Raw genomic sequence first — 15,337 nt, forward strand, 5'->3', positions numbered from 1 at the left:
AATTCTGCTGTCACACCAAGTGAATATACCTCAATCCTATCTCCAGTCCTGACAGATAACACTGCAACTGAAGTGCACAGCAGTATTACCACTATTATTACACAGAGCACCAAAGACACCTTAGTGCTGCTACAAATCCCAATTCAATACTGGGTTTTACTCTTAAAATCATAAAATAAAAACACTGAATCAAAAAGAGTTACTACCTTGAGAAAGTTGCATCAAATGTATGTGCAAACTGCCTGGAATAACCGGCTCTGGAAGTTCTTGAAGAAAAAATCTAAGAAGGCTAATAGCTGAGGGTACATCTGCTTCTTTAACCAGGTCCACATCTTCTCCATTATCATATCGTTGCCGGAGCCACTCCACTGTCTCAGCATTCCCATTGACTTGGAAAAGTCCTTCTTGTTCCAGACCCCCTGAGTCAGAAAAAAATTGCAGAGATAAACTTTTACCTCTGGTATGGACAAATATATTAGAAAACGTACTGATAATGAGACATGGACAATTCCCATTCTGAAACTGAAACATTTTCTGGACAACAGTTTCGCACAACTTCCAGCAGTTCTCTTCCCAATACACATCTTCTTGTGCCCAGTAACAGTAAAATAACAAGGGAAATGCCAGCAGTACCTAAACCACAGCATTTCCTATGAGGTGCCCTGCAGAGCTGACTCCATTACTGTTGGCTAGAAAACAAGTGATACACATAACAAGGAGCAAAGAAAGGAAGTACCCAAAACAACCAAATCACATCCAGTTGAATAATTAACTTCAGAAAACAAGTACTCCTCAAACTCCACAATCTGTTCTGTAAGAATAACAGTGAAATATATTAATTGAAATACAGCAAGGTGATACATACCATGTTCCTCAATATAGTCCACGACATGGCGGACTATGAATGGAACCTCATTGTCTGGTTGCCCTTCTTGCTGCAGCTCATCAAGTGGAATTCCAAATATTTTGTTAGCAAGAACAGAGTTGCAGTTACTCAAGGAAGGGGAGGAGCTCTTCCTCATATCTTTTTGCAGCCAAAAATCAAAGCTGTCTTTTCTGTCAATAGGAGAAATTAAAACCAAAAAACCCACTTCAATATATGTTTTTGAAGGCATTGATCTGTAACCCAAAGTGTTTTAATTACCTAAAGCAATATTCTCTAGTCCATCTCCATCCACTCACTGCTTTAATGGACAGTTCTCTAATGACTCCAACTCAATGAAGGATTATCACTGAGGTGTTCTCTCCAACCCTCAACAGAGGACTGAGAAGAACACATACTGCAGCAAGGAAAATGCAGAAAATTCTAGTTACCACATTTCTAATGAAGTTTTGGTAGATTCCTCAGTACTTTTTCTGACAGTATTTAGTAGTCAGGTTTTCAAAACTCAATACAAAAGCCTCTCAACAGGAAAAGAAACCTGTGGATCACCAAACCAAAACCCTAAGTTTCAATTATATGAAATGATTAAGTATTTTCTGATACACAACTGTGCTGTAATAATTTTAAAATATATTTGGCATTTTCTGGTCTACATAATAAAGCTTTCAACACCTGCACCAAATTAAAATTTTTACTGAACAGAAAACCCCCAAAGCTAGTTTCTAGATGCTCAGTGATACCATTCTATCGTGCAGAAGCTCGAGCTTCACTTACAAGTCTTTGCTTGATAAAGGACTAGATAGATAACAAAAGGGCAGTGTAAGTCACTCAGTCAAGCTGTTATCCTGTCAAAACCAAAATATTTCTTCTAGCAAAGAAAAAACTGTCCTTTCAAAATAAATAATAAAAAGAAAACATACTTGCTTAACTGCAAGCAGTCACTTTCACAGAAGCTGGCACATAGAACATGAAGTACATGCTGTTAGTCAAAGCACTGCAACCAAACTAAAATTCTCTTTTTACTAAGAGGTAAATTCTAATAGATTAGACTTTCTGAAATCCATACTTGCTTTTCCTTTTTTTTTTTTGTTTGTTTGTTTGTTTGTTTTTTTTCCCCAGTAAAACAATTTAAGACACTCACCTCAGAGTACTTAAACAGCCGAGTTTGAAAAACGCTTCCTGCGCCAGCTGCCCTCACTGACCAAGCATTCTTCTGTCATTTATGGTTGTTTAAGATTATGGCAAAAGATCAGCCTGTAGTTCCTCATTGAAGAATAGCAGAACTCGATCAGTACTTCAGTAGTTAATCTGCAAATAAAGAAAATATTATTAGATCATAAAGTTTTCAACAGTGTTAAACTCAGTCAGGAATCCAAACATCACGTTAGAGGAATTCTTGTCAAATCATCAGTTTCTTGTTCTGAACAAGAAAGAATAAAGATCACATTGGCACAGCTTATGAGAGAGCCCCCAAAACACCAAATCTCTCTTTTCACTTACGAGTTAACCAAATCTGAAGTGAAAGTCAGAATGGGACATCTAAGTCCTAACAATTATGAAATAATTTGCAGACTCAATCGTCTTCCAAAGAATCAAGGAGGGCTAAGTAGGTTATACCGAGTGTTTTAAAGTATCTACCATACTAAAATATTTAATGGCTATGAAATTTTTACAAGGATCTCAGGCACTGGTCTAATACAACATCTTTAAACAGCAAGAAAAACCAAAACCCTGACTAAGGAACATTTATAGTCAACCAGTTTTCAGTGGTACTGATCATCTTTTCTAGGAAGTTGATTACGTGTCCTAACTGCCAGTTCAAAGTCCAGGTGATCATCAGGTGCTTCCTGGATACAGGAAGCAACTTCCCCAAGTCAGATTCCATAGGACCACCCACATTTTTGCCACCTTTTATTTAGAATCCAGATTATCTGGACATTTTTCATGTTCTCAGCTCTTAAAATAGCTACAAACCACAGTAAATGGCCTTTATGATTTTCTGTAGTATTAAAAATTTAAATTGCAGCTTCATGGCACAGTGGAGCCAATGTAATGCCCAGAATCAGTCAAAGGGTCCCCTCAGCCCCTTGATCTCCCCCATTACCTGCTCTAAATAAATTCAAGCTACTGTGACTGGGCAAAACAAGCTTGTGACATACACATAATCACAACACTCATCACCAAAACTGGACAACAAAGAGGCTTTCCCCAGCTTCAAAGTATATTCACTGAAAGCTTTTGTTTCATAACTGGAGATTGAGATGACAGACTGGAGACAAGTACCTTCCCTCCCTTTGTTCTCCCACACCAGCTCCTGCTTCTGTTCCACATCAGGACAAATAAACTTTATCTTTGCTTGCAAATTCCTGACAACCAAGCCCTCTGGTTTCAGTACCAAAATGCCAAATCATTCATTAGCCTATCACAACAGGAGCCCAGAGTACTCTCAGTAGTTTGAATAACGCAGTTTTCCTGCTCCCAGCCCTCCCCAAACTGCATCCATGTGCTAAGGGAGTTGGTCATAAACTCTATTTAAGACTGCTTCCACCTCCTCAGCATTTTCTTGCATTAAGACCTAGAGGAAAAAAATATTTCAGGCTTAAAAGTGTTTAAATTGTCTCTGTCTATTGCCTTGTATTACACACAGGTTGTAAATCTGTTACATCTCACACAAGTCTGAGATCAGGACTCCAGGTGAGCTGACAACAGAAAATGAAGGGTTATATTCTAGTCAATGAGTTTTACTTTTTTTTTTTTTTTTTTTTTTTAACCCCATCATATTCAAATCTGTTATTGCACATTCTTGGTTATTAAAAGATCCTACCAGATTCCACCAGTGAAGCAGTTGCAATTCATGACCCCCCTATAATTTATGGGGGCCTGGTACAGCCATTTTCTTACTTTATTTTGTTTTGGTATTTTAAGTGAAAGTCAACATAATCTTTGCATGTAAGTAGATTTCAATCAATCCCAATATATCAAGCGAATTTTAAAATATGAAGTTGCACACAGTCTATTCTCTCAAGCTCTACCAAAGGCAGCTTGTCCACAGTGAAAACCTCACACTGCCCAGCAGTGGGGCCAAGGGCAGCTGGGAGTAAACCTTTGATGGATCTGCCACAAAGCTTCAGGCTGATTTGCCAAAAACCAACAAACAAACCTTCAAAACAAACATCACCTAATAAAAAGACCAAATTAGAAGTAACTTCTTTATAATTCAGCACCAAATGAACAATCCTGCAGCCCGGCTTCCTCAGCAGAGGCAACTTTGTGCTCGGTTCACTGACATGAAAGCTCAGCCACCTCTGCCAGGTGCAGCAGATGAACAGGCTGCCTGAATATTAATTTCATTCAGGAGGCATGAAAAAAAAAAAAAAAGAAAATAATAGAGACTTCTATTTTAACTGGCTTGGCAACGTAATAATGTAGTTGAAACAGCCTGGTTGTGTCATTTTTAGAGCAAAACCGGATTTACAACCCAGGTTTATACTTTGAAGAAAGCTTTATATGGTTTATTATCACCTAGAAAAATTAGTGAAAAGCCTCATTTTCACCCTCTCAGATACACACACACTTCTACACACATTTCAATACATCATTATAGGCAACAATCTATTTTCAGAGCATTTCAGTCTTTTCCCTTTTACTTCAGGCTTTGGTATCTTCACAGGCTGTGATACGATTAATCTGACATTTACCAAATCTAGAAAGAGCTAGAAACTCCTAAAGTTATTCAACTTCCAGCAAGGTTTATTTCCTGCTATTTCCAATATTGTAAAAAACTGTTAATAATTAAACATTTTATCTCCACTTTTCATATGGATCAGAAGCTTTCCACCTTGCCCTCCCTTGGCTCAGGAAGTGCAGCACTTCATCGCAGACACAGATGAAAACTAGGACAGGATATGGAACCTTCAGGATTATTTCCAGAGTTTTTTACAAATACTAACCAATGCTATGGAGATTTTTAATACTTTTTTGCCCTGATCAAGTAACTCAGGAGACAGGAGCTAATCCACTCAGTCAAGTCTTTCTACTTTTGCCCATATTATCCTGAACCTTTTGAGCACGTTTCCCCCTCACAATTTCACAACCTAAATGCCTCACAAGTTCTATCAAGAAAAAGAAAAAAAAAAAATAGCAACTAAAAAGAAAAAACCACACACAAAAGAAAACTACCTAGCTTGAGTTTAATTATAAACATTCTGGTTGAATTTTTTTCAATCTACTTCCCCTCCTTGTTGCTACAAACATTTAAAAACATCCCTAAGCTACAATCATGTTCTACAAAACATAGACACGGGAAAGTAAAAATACACCTTATTATAACCACATATTATACCACAATTTTACAAGAGACTGAAAAAAACTTATTATGCCCTTTGCAACATGTTGAGCCCAAGCACCTTAAATGAGGGTAAAACAGAGTTTTGTTTTGTGTTGGGGATTTCAGTGCTCTCACACGTTATTTAGAAAATTTTGGTTTGCTTTTTTTTATAAAGACAAGTTTTTCATAGAGTCTGCTGGGAAAACAGCACCAAGAGCTTCATTCTGCCATCATAATAACATTCAGTTATCTTGGCAACTCAAGAAGTATTTACACCCACATATGAAATGTCACTAAAAGCCCCACAGAATACATGGCTAACTGTTAATATTTGAGGAATACACATGAAATTTTGACTTACTTTAGTTCAGCTTTTACAATAATGATTGAATTACAAATAATATATGAGCATCATTTTAAATTAAAGTCCTCAGGGTTCCACCACCTTTCCTTAAAACAAAGGAATGAAGCAACAAGGAAAAATAAACAAAGGAAGACTGCAAACTGAAACTGTGCCATAGGAATGAAAACATTCATTCTGCGTGTAGAATGTCTGCCACAAGTCTCAACTATTTAAGCAATTCTTTTATTTGCTTGTTTTATGTAGCAAGAAATTCATATTGTCTCTGAAGCCAAACCCAAAGCTCACAGTGACTGCTGTTTTGCTCTATTTTTAATATATTATTTCATGGCATTAGCAAACATCACCAGTAATTTTTTTTTTTTTAACACATAAAAGTAAAAACTAAGATTTTTAGGTAGGAAAAAAAGCAACAAAATGGCCTGTCCCTGCTTCTCAGGAAACACACCTCGAATTTTTTGGCTTTTTCAGCCCACAATGCTGTGACCCTGTGAACCATCACAGCCCACAAACCGGGTCCTGACAGATCACACACACATCCCCCTGTACAAACAGCATCAATGCTCCTTGTCTGCAACAATTACTTACAAATAAAATTCCACAAAAAACAATACAGTCTCAAAGTTTTTGATTTCTTATTCTATATTTGATGAAGAAAAATAATGTATTACGTTACTTACATGACTTACAGACAGACAAAACCTGTGATGTCGCCCTGGGTGCCTGCAGCAAACACGTTAAATCCAAATAAATAATTGATTTTTTTGGCTAAGTTTGAAATGATCAAAGTTTAAACAGATTTTCTAAGAAGAATTTCTAAATGATGGCCAAAACTTATGACACAGATTCCAAGCTGGAATCACAGGAACTCTCCTCATGACATCACCCAGAGGCAGCTGCCAGCCGTGAGCAGGGGCAAGGCGCCTTCCCTGGGAAACTTCGTGTCCCAGCTCAGGGCAGAACACAGAGCCACGGCAACTGCTCAACTACACTTATTTATGTTTCCAAAAAAAATGCCAACCAGCACTCTTGATCTTACTCTTAGGTTTTGTTGAGTTAAAAGGAAACTGATTTTTCGTAATGTTATGTCAGAACTGTAGCAGTTAACACTGACTGATTTTATGCCATTTGTATATTCAGATTATTGTGAGCATTCCCAATGGGTGAACTGCTTTTGGGTGAAAGAGCTTTTGCTCATCTCATTTACAGCTTTTGTTCAGTTAACAAGTAAAAAAAGAGTATTTTGCTTGTTTGAATTAATCTAGTCAAAACTGAAAAGATGGCCAGGCTGGGGAGGGGACATGGCTTGGAGTAAATTTATACAAAAGACAAACTGAAATAAACCCCACAAGCAGAACTCTACCAGAAACCCAGGACACAGAAGAGGAGAAATTTGTCTCAAGAGTACAGTAAAAGGCATGCAGAGATCTGCCAGTGCTTGAACAGACACAGAAACATCCTCCATGTAAAAAGAATAATCACATTTAGGTACTCATTAATACATTTGCATAGTCAAAACAATAAACATTTAAAATAAAAGTTTTTATACCAGCAAGATTAGCTTAAAATAGACTCTTAAAGCAAGATTTCCTCTTTTTCATTCAGTGAAATCAGCTATCAAGAAGTATTTTAGTCACAAGTCTAGACTGGCAAATCAGACAACTGGGCTCAGTTATTATTTTAAATTTAGTAAGCTGGTCTTCTTAAGAACACAATCCTCACCCTCATTAAGGTCTACCGTTTGAAATTAGGTACAACTACAAAATTTAACTTGCAGTGTTGAAGGAATCCATGTTAGAATAAATCTCTCCTGAGGCAGATGTGACTTCCCTGCTCCTTTGGTTTCTCATTATGGTTCCTGACTCCTCACTGCCCCGTTTGCTCTCTGGTTAAGTAGGAATCACAAGGGAAGAGCTCACTGCCTTCTGCACACGATCACAGGAGGAGTCAGCAGAACCATGAACACCAGCTCTTTAAATAATGAACTGTTTGCCTGTGTACGAATTCACATGTGCACTCACACACACATTAAACCTCAACTCCATTAAGCAGAAATTCTCCATCGTTTGCCACCAGCACTTCTGAGATAGACTCAAAAACCACTCCCCTGACAAAATACTGGTTAGATCGACAAAGCAAGTAGAAGCACAAAAAATACAATGTAAGATTTAGTGGAATGCAATTCTAATGCAATTTTTGTTTCCTGGGAATGTGGCAGCAAGCCTTCTAGTTTACAAATTAGAACAATTTAAATTAAGACTTTATATCCTTACCATGCAAGAAAGAAACAAAACACATCATGAAAGGTCCTCTGGAAGAGATATAACTAAAACCAGAATTTAGTAGTTTGTTTTTGGGTTTTTTTTAATTTACAAGCGAAGAAACCATAATACTGATTAGTATTTATTTTCCAGACATTAAAGTTTAGTCTACAATTGCAGCTGACAGAACCTGATCACACTGTCCCTGAGCAAGCCCATCGTTCACAGACCTTCATGAGAGACAGATTCTATTAGAAAAACCTCAAATACAGTCACTGATTTAAGCAACATTCCAAAAAAATTCTACACTTTTAAAGAACGAGCTGAGAGATCACCAAAATGTTAGCTAGTTTTGATATGCAAAAATGTTTTATATTCACTTACTAGATAAAATCCAAAGGCTTTTTAACAGCATTCCAGCAACTTATAATCCTCCAACTACATTGTAGCAAGAAAATAAAACCATCAGCGATCCCAGAAAAAGTAGATGTTTGCTCAGTGCCTCACACCCACCACCACCACACACTGCCAGATTTGCTCTCATCTGCTGCTGCCAATGCACATGTGCAGAATTCTAAAGAAACTTCCTGCTCGCACAGATCCCATCACACTCTTAACAACAGTAGTTAATAAATAAAAAGGCTTTTGTATCTTGTGTAACAGCTAATTATATTCATCCTACTCGCCACTCAATGCAAAGCTCTACTCCACCAACCACACACATGTCATTGCCCCTGCATCAGATAATGCAGAATTTCAGTGCAATTGCATTATAAAAGTACAGTAAAGTAACAGGAAGAAATTATCAGCAAAACTCTGCAACTTGTGAGCTTCATGTTATAAAACCAAGGCAGTTTAACAATTGTCACTGCTGCTAAAACAGACTTTTTCAAGGAACAGAAGTCAAGCTATCTCGGAGACACCAAAAAAGCAAACTATAAATATATAATGCACTTAATTCATTATACATAAGTTATCCTATTACATACATTTATTATCAGTTTGTTCCTCCCCTCCCAAACAGGTGAGCAGAAATAACACACTGGCACTCAGCAGATCACAAAATGGTCACACAGCTCCTTTGCTATGGAAACATCACCTCTGTCAGAGCCATGAGCACGGGCACCAAAATAAAGGACAGGCTCAGCATCCCCACTGCAGGAGAAAGACACTTCAATGAAGAGCTCAATGCTGCAGCAATGATTCTCTGAATTTCGAGAGATGGGGAAAGAAAAAAAAAAAAAGAAAAAAAAAAAAAAAGGAAAAAAAGAAGTTTTCTGTGGTTTCCCATCAAAACTTGATTGTGACTAGATTTGAAGACCCCAACAGAAATCATAAGGGTAAGAGTTACACTGCAGACTAAAATTAACTAACCTGATTACATTTCTAGAGTGCCAAGACAACAAAAGATTTCATTAAATGTAAAGTTCAGCAGAAAGGGGAAAAAGCCTTTCACACATACACACTTAAAAAAGGGCATAAAGGAAGAAATAACCACATTCATAAGATTCCAGCTCTCACCTTTTCAGCTTTGTCCATGTATTATTATCCCACACAGCTGAGCACAAATTTTAATCCTAACACACCGCAGGGAACACTGAAGAGAAGAGACACATGAGGAGAGCTGCCCACGATATTGGAGCCTGGACAATCAGTGCAGGGCTCCCACCAGACTCGGGGCTCAGATCGAGCTCATGCCCCACCCAAATGTCCTTAGAAATGCCCAAACAGTGAAGAAAATAAAAACCATTGAAATCTCTCTATAGGAAAAAGCCTCTGCAACCACAGTCTTTGTTACAAGCTGTTTGAACACAAACATAAAGCCCTATCTGTATTTTAAGCTCGTTTGGCATATTTTTTCTTTTTTTAAAAGACAAATATACAGGAATTCACACATTCACAGGGCAAGACCACAAGAGTAGAACTCTTTGTTATTATCATAATAGAACTATTTTCACTAATCAGAATATGGGCCTGCAAAATACTACCCATTTCTTGTAGTGAACGACTCCACCCATATGTTGCAAACATAACAGGTTTTGACCTTCTAAATTATGTTTTTAAGACTTCAAAACAAATCAGCTCTACACACAAAAAAAAAAAAAAAAAAAAAAAAAAAAAAAAAAAAAAAAAAAAAAAAAAGAAAGAAAGAAAAAAGCCTGATAGAAGATGCAGTAATAAATACATTATGGTTTGGGGTGCAATAATCCACCGAATTCACTCGAACTGACAGAATTTCCACAAATCTCAACAGCTGGCTATCAAGGCAGTGCAAATGTGAGGATAAATCTGAATTTACCAAAGCCTTGAGACAGCCAGTCATTATTAAACTAAATTTTTGCAGGTAAAATCTCTCATCTTACAGAAAATAATAGTCATCAAGACTGAATTGCTCAATTATACTAATTTTCCAGGGAGCAATGTAAAATTCTTGTATTCTCTGCCTGAATTCAGTTTTGACAAGAGACAGAGAGCCCCTCTGCTGAAAAACTGATCAAGCCATCACTTTACAAACTGCATGCCAAGTAACAACTCCCTCTTCTGTAGCCCTTCACAGAAGATTTAATATTCTTTCGCTTCTCTAACTCCTCCTCGTATGTTTTAGACTAAATGTTACTTTTTAATTCTTAAGTAACAGTCCTCACATCTGAAATGATCAATAAATGTACAACTAGGCCTGCAATGCAAGGAAAAAGTTTTAAAAGTTTGCCACCCTTCATCCTTACAGATGCAAATGACAAATTGCCCTGCACGTAGTTAATTCACTCCCACCTAAATGCCACTAGATTTTTGTGTGCTAATATGGCAGTAAAATTAACCCGGTGCTATGCTCTGAATTAGAGGACAACTTGAAGCATTCTCTTACCAACATCACTTCCATGTAGCTGCAGCTTCTTTTGTGGGGGATGGGGAAAAAAGAGAACCACTATACCAGGAAAAAAAAAATACAAACTAAAAAAAAAAAAATCACCTCAGACTTGGCAGGTTTTACTCCCTATCCAATGAGCCCTGGAAAGGGGCATCACTGCTCAGCTGTAACACTTGACCAGAAATCAAAAGGCTGAGTATTAGAAAAGGAAAAAACCCTACCCCATAAAGCCTCCCCACACGGCAAGCAGGGACTCACAGAACTTTCTGATGTCTGCTCCAAATGCACAGAATATTTCTCCAGCCTCACCTGCCTTTGCAAACATGCCATTATGTACATTAGAAAGCAACGTTTGCACAGGTTCTCAGGGTATGAGCCACACATGACAAATGTTAAATTAAGTCTTTTAATGAGCTGCGAGAAGATCCTCCAGTGTTCCAAGCAACACAAAAACTAAGAGCCTAAACTAACACAGAGTGGATAAAAACTACCATTTGCCAAACTGAAATGTTTTGACGAGTTGTTCATGTCAAAATCTGCAAGCTTTAAAAGTTACCAGGAGCTTCTCCGAGTCAGCTTCCTTAAACGTAACCATGGGACACTTCACTTGATTGATTTTTCTAAAACAATACTGTAAATTTCCAGTTTGATGCTTTCAAAACATTGAGGTATTTAATTCCTTATTGTTACATAGGAATATGAGACAAGGAAAGAATATGAGACAAGGAAAGAATCCCTACGGAGCCAAACAATGTATAAAATACAGACAAAAAAGATTAAAAGAGATTCTAAACATCTTCAAGTCTATGCAACAAAGAACACATAAAGCAATTTACTAGTCATGAGCAGTAAAAAAAAAAAAAAAAAAGCAAACGAAATAGCTAAACTGTTTATAATATAGGCCAACAAACCAGATTTCTATTCTTTTAATGCTGCAGATTAAACTGCATGGAAGACAGAAAAACTTCAAACCTAAATGCTAATCCAGTTTAACAATTTGCTCCAAATTCACAAACTAACAATTCCATCCCTGAGGACATTCAGGAACACATGCCAAAAAAAAATAAACAACTGTGTAAAATAAACAACTGTGTAGGTTTTTATATATTCACTTTCTTTTTTTTTTTTTTAACAGGCAAGAGTTATTATGTGGTATTTACTTTCTTCATCTGTTACCTCTTTTCCCCATATTGAGCCTGGCAGCAGTAAGAAATTTTGTAAAAATTTCTTAAAATGCAGCCAAACCAAGGAACTTGAGAATAAGAGAACTGTGCATTGAAAACTGGCGTTTCAGTATGTGATGGCAGGTTTTTTTGTTGTTGGGTTTTGTTAGTTTTTCCCAAACCTTGAAGGAGCACCCCAACACTGGGACATCTCACGTTAAAGCAACTTTTTGATAGCAAGGAACACTTCCACTCAAATATCCAAATCCCTAAGGAGCTTCCACGAACAATGGAAACCCACACCAGCAAACCCCTGGGAAGACACATTTGGTCACAAGCTGGCGCGTTAAGTCCATGACCCAGCGCTCTTAATGCCAGCGCTGCCTTGGCGATCACAGGCGGCTTAGCGAGTGCCCTTTCAGTCTCTGTGACCAATTCCGCTGTCAGGGAGCCGCCAGGCTGATGCTGTCAGAGCGCCAAGCCCCGCGGCAGGGGGCACCGGGGGCGGAGGAGGGACCGGCCCGGGCACACAACTCCTGGAGGAGCCGGGCTGTCAGTGCTGCCCGCCAGGTGCCACCGACAGCGGCCCGGGGGACGCTCCCGCCTCCTGACAGCTCCCTGCGAGCGGCGGCGGCGCCCGGGCAGGAGGAAGTTCCCGCGCCCCGCTCGGCGCCGGTGCCAGAAGGTTCCTGAAGCCTGACGTGACACCGAGCGGGGACCCCCCGCGCATGCGCCCCGCGCCCCTCACCGTTGCCGGGTGACTCGCCCTCCCCGCCGTCCTCAGCACCACCGGCAGGTTCCTCCGCCTCTTCCTACCCCGGGGGCCGGCGCGGGCCTTCTCCTCGCCGCTCCGCTCTCCTCGCAGCCTTCCTCCGCCGGCCGCCGCCCCGCGCCGTGTGCCGCGGCCGCCGCGCTGCCGGACCGGGCGCCGTCCGTGCCCTCACAGCCGCTCCGAGCTCCGAGCCGCGAGCGGGGGGTCCCCGACGGCAGCGAGCGGCGGCGACGGGCGGAAGTGACGCGCTGACTGACAGGTGCAGAGCGCGCGCCCCCCGCCCGCCTCCCCCCGGGCGTCACGTGCCGCGGGCGGGGCGCTGAGGGCGGGCGCTGAGGGCGGGCGGGGCCCGCGCCCTGAGGCGGCGGCGGCTGAGGGCGGCCCGGCCCCGCCCGGGGGGCGAGTGAGGGGCGCCTCGAAATTAACGTTTTACTCCTGTTCTCGCCCCCACGGCAACTCAGCCACCCGCCCGCCTCGACCTCTGCGGGCTCAGAGTCACAGGGTCAAATAGCTTAGGGAAGATTCTGACCTCATCGAGCCCAGCCTTGGACCGAGCATCACCGTGTCCACCACACCAGGGCACTGAGGGCCGCGTCCGGTGTTTCCCTAAACACCTCCCTGGGGCAGCCCGTTTCGGTGTCTGATCACCCTTTCCGTGAAGAAAATTGCTCCTCGAGTCCAACCTAAACCTGCTCTGCTGCAGTTTGGGACTCTCCTCTTGTCCTGGGATGTCCAGTTAGTGACCATAAATAGCGGCTTGTACCCTGCTGGCTTTGGTTTGCCATGAGGAGAAATTTCCTCACAGGAAGGGTGATCAGACATTGAATAGCCTGCCCAGGGAGATGGTGGCATCACCGTCCCTGGAGCTGTTCAAGAGAAACCTGGACAAGGCACCCAATGCCATGGCCTGGTTGACATAAGTTGGACTCAATGACCTCAGAGGTCTTTTCTGGCATAAATGACTCTAAGATTCCAATTTTGCTTTTCTCATAACCATATTAAAATATTTCCTGTAATTTTTCTGAATCGAAGCCTCAAGAGCAATCGCTGCCAAACATTTCCCAAATGTAAGCACGCCAGAAGTAATGAAGTGCCCTTTGACAAAGAGCTAATGCATTTTGAAACACAAAATTTAGCACCCTTAAAGTGAGTTAGCATAAGTTAGAGAGGAGATGCAAGCTTACGCCTGAAGTGTTAAAACCAATGCCTGGCAGTCTGTGGTTCCCACATGCCACGCTGAAACTACAACAGCTTTTTCTGTCATGCAGTGCCAGCAGCCATAGGTGGTGGGTTTAATAAGGCATTTAAGGAAACTTGGATTTAGTTAGTAAAAATCCTCTCAGGAAAAGCTTTTTTTTTCCCCCCATGAAAAACTGACAAAGAATATATGAAAGGGGAGAAAATTATACAAGCAGGGTGGGATTACTTGAAAACTCTGTATTTTCAATAGCTGGGAGGATTTTGTTTCAGGTTCTCCAGCATGGATTCTGACTTTTATCTAGAGATACATTTTACAAGACTCATTAAAAGGTTTTGCATTTAGAATCCAAAGAAGGGAGAGTCACAATCCCACAGTAAATTAACCTGGGTTTAATCAGATCTAAAACTCTGTTTTCCTGCTGGAAGATTTGGTGTCATTAGGAGGTACCACACAAACCCAATAAAACGTGTAGGGTCGGGGGAAATGGCTTCTCAGGAGGTCTGTGTGTGTTGTCTGTCTGTTTCCACAGCAGACTTCTCCACTTGAACCACTAATAAAATTTCCTCGCATCAGGATGAGGTTTCTGAATTTGTATTTTGTATACATAGCCGTGTTCTTTCTGATTCATTTAGCCTCATCAACAACAATAAAGATACTGAATCAGAACAAGCTGGCAATTTTGTTGATGAAACATGGGAGAGAGCGGACTCCAGCTGGCTCTTCAGCAGATACATTGGCCAGTTGACAGGAATAAAGCTGCAAGAAACCTGACACAAAAAGCACGCCCGGTGAGAGGAGACAGACAGCAGAGGCAGGCAGGTAGGCAGGCACTGCACAGCACCTGTCTGCTGGTTTTGAGTCCAAGGCAGTGGCTTCTCTCCTCTGAACTGGCTCTGAATACACCATTTCATGCCAGCTTATCCTACCTCCTTTCAAAGGCTTCCAAGGCTCCTTGCAGGGGCAGACATATGCAGTCCCAGGCTGCCATTTTAGGCGTTTCTGCTCACTTTGTGTTCTTCCCGTCTACTTGAAAGGTTGAGGACAACCCAGGAGTCACAGTCATAGATTATTTCAAGTTGGAAAGGACCCATAAGGATAGAGTCCAACTCTCTGCTCCTCACAGGACTGTCTAAAGCTAAACCATTTGACTAAGAGCATTGTCCAGATGCTCCTTGAACTCGGGCAGGCTTGGCACTGTGACCAATAAATCCATGTCCAGAGCCACACCATGAAGGGGGAGCCATTTCTGCAGCTCAGTGTGTTTTCCTACAAATCCTTACAGCTAAATTGCTCAGCTTAAAAGTTTTGCAGAGATTGACTGCTAAGTGCTTACAAAGTAACTCAGTAGATCTGAAATAATTACTGGTGTAATTCCCTTGTTTTCAGGAAAAGCTGTTCAAAAGCTGTCCTGGATTTGTGAGATAAGAATGTATTCTATATGCCATCTGTTGGAGGTGGGGGGGCAGTTATCTTATCTCTTCCAAGAACAATGTCTCCCTC

The 15,337-nt window shown here is 40.7% G+C and overlaps 1 protein-coding gene across 5 annotated transcripts in view; it reads right to left on the bottom strand.

Annotated features, from left to right (window-relative positions):
- FAM13B (family with sequence similarity 13 member B) overlaps positions 1 to 12,712 on the bottom strand; it is a 44,389-nt gene extending 31,677 nt beyond the window's left edge. For 3 of the 5 annotated variants that reach the window (XM_083872010.1, XM_083872011.1, XM_083872007.1), the window contains exons 1-4: positions 12,613 to 12,712; positions 2,025 to 2,191; positions 866 to 1,056; positions 207 to 419 (exon numbers count right to left, since the gene is read on the bottom strand). In XM_083872010.1, coding sequence (XP_083728136.1) covers positions 207 to 419; positions 866 to 1,022 — 370 coding nt within the window. In that variant the 5' untranslated portion in view covers positions 1,023 to 1,056; positions 2,025 to 2,191; positions 12,613 to 12,712. Of the gene's footprint in view, positions 1 to 206; positions 420 to 865; positions 1,057 to 2,024; positions 2,192 to 6,251; positions 6,271 to 8,216; positions 8,413 to 12,612 lie in introns of those variants that run through there. The other 2 variants (XM_083872008.1, XM_083872009.1) reach the window with 2 other exon arrangements.
- Between the last annotated feature and the right edge of the window lie 2,625 nt (positions 12,713 to 15,337).

This window comes from Zosterops lateralis (genome assembly GCF_965231275.1).
Source record: "Zosterops lateralis genome assembly, chromosome: 14".
NCBI classification, from domain to species: Eukaryota; Metazoa; Chordata; class Aves; order Passeriformes; family Zosteropidae; genus Zosterops; species Zosterops lateralis.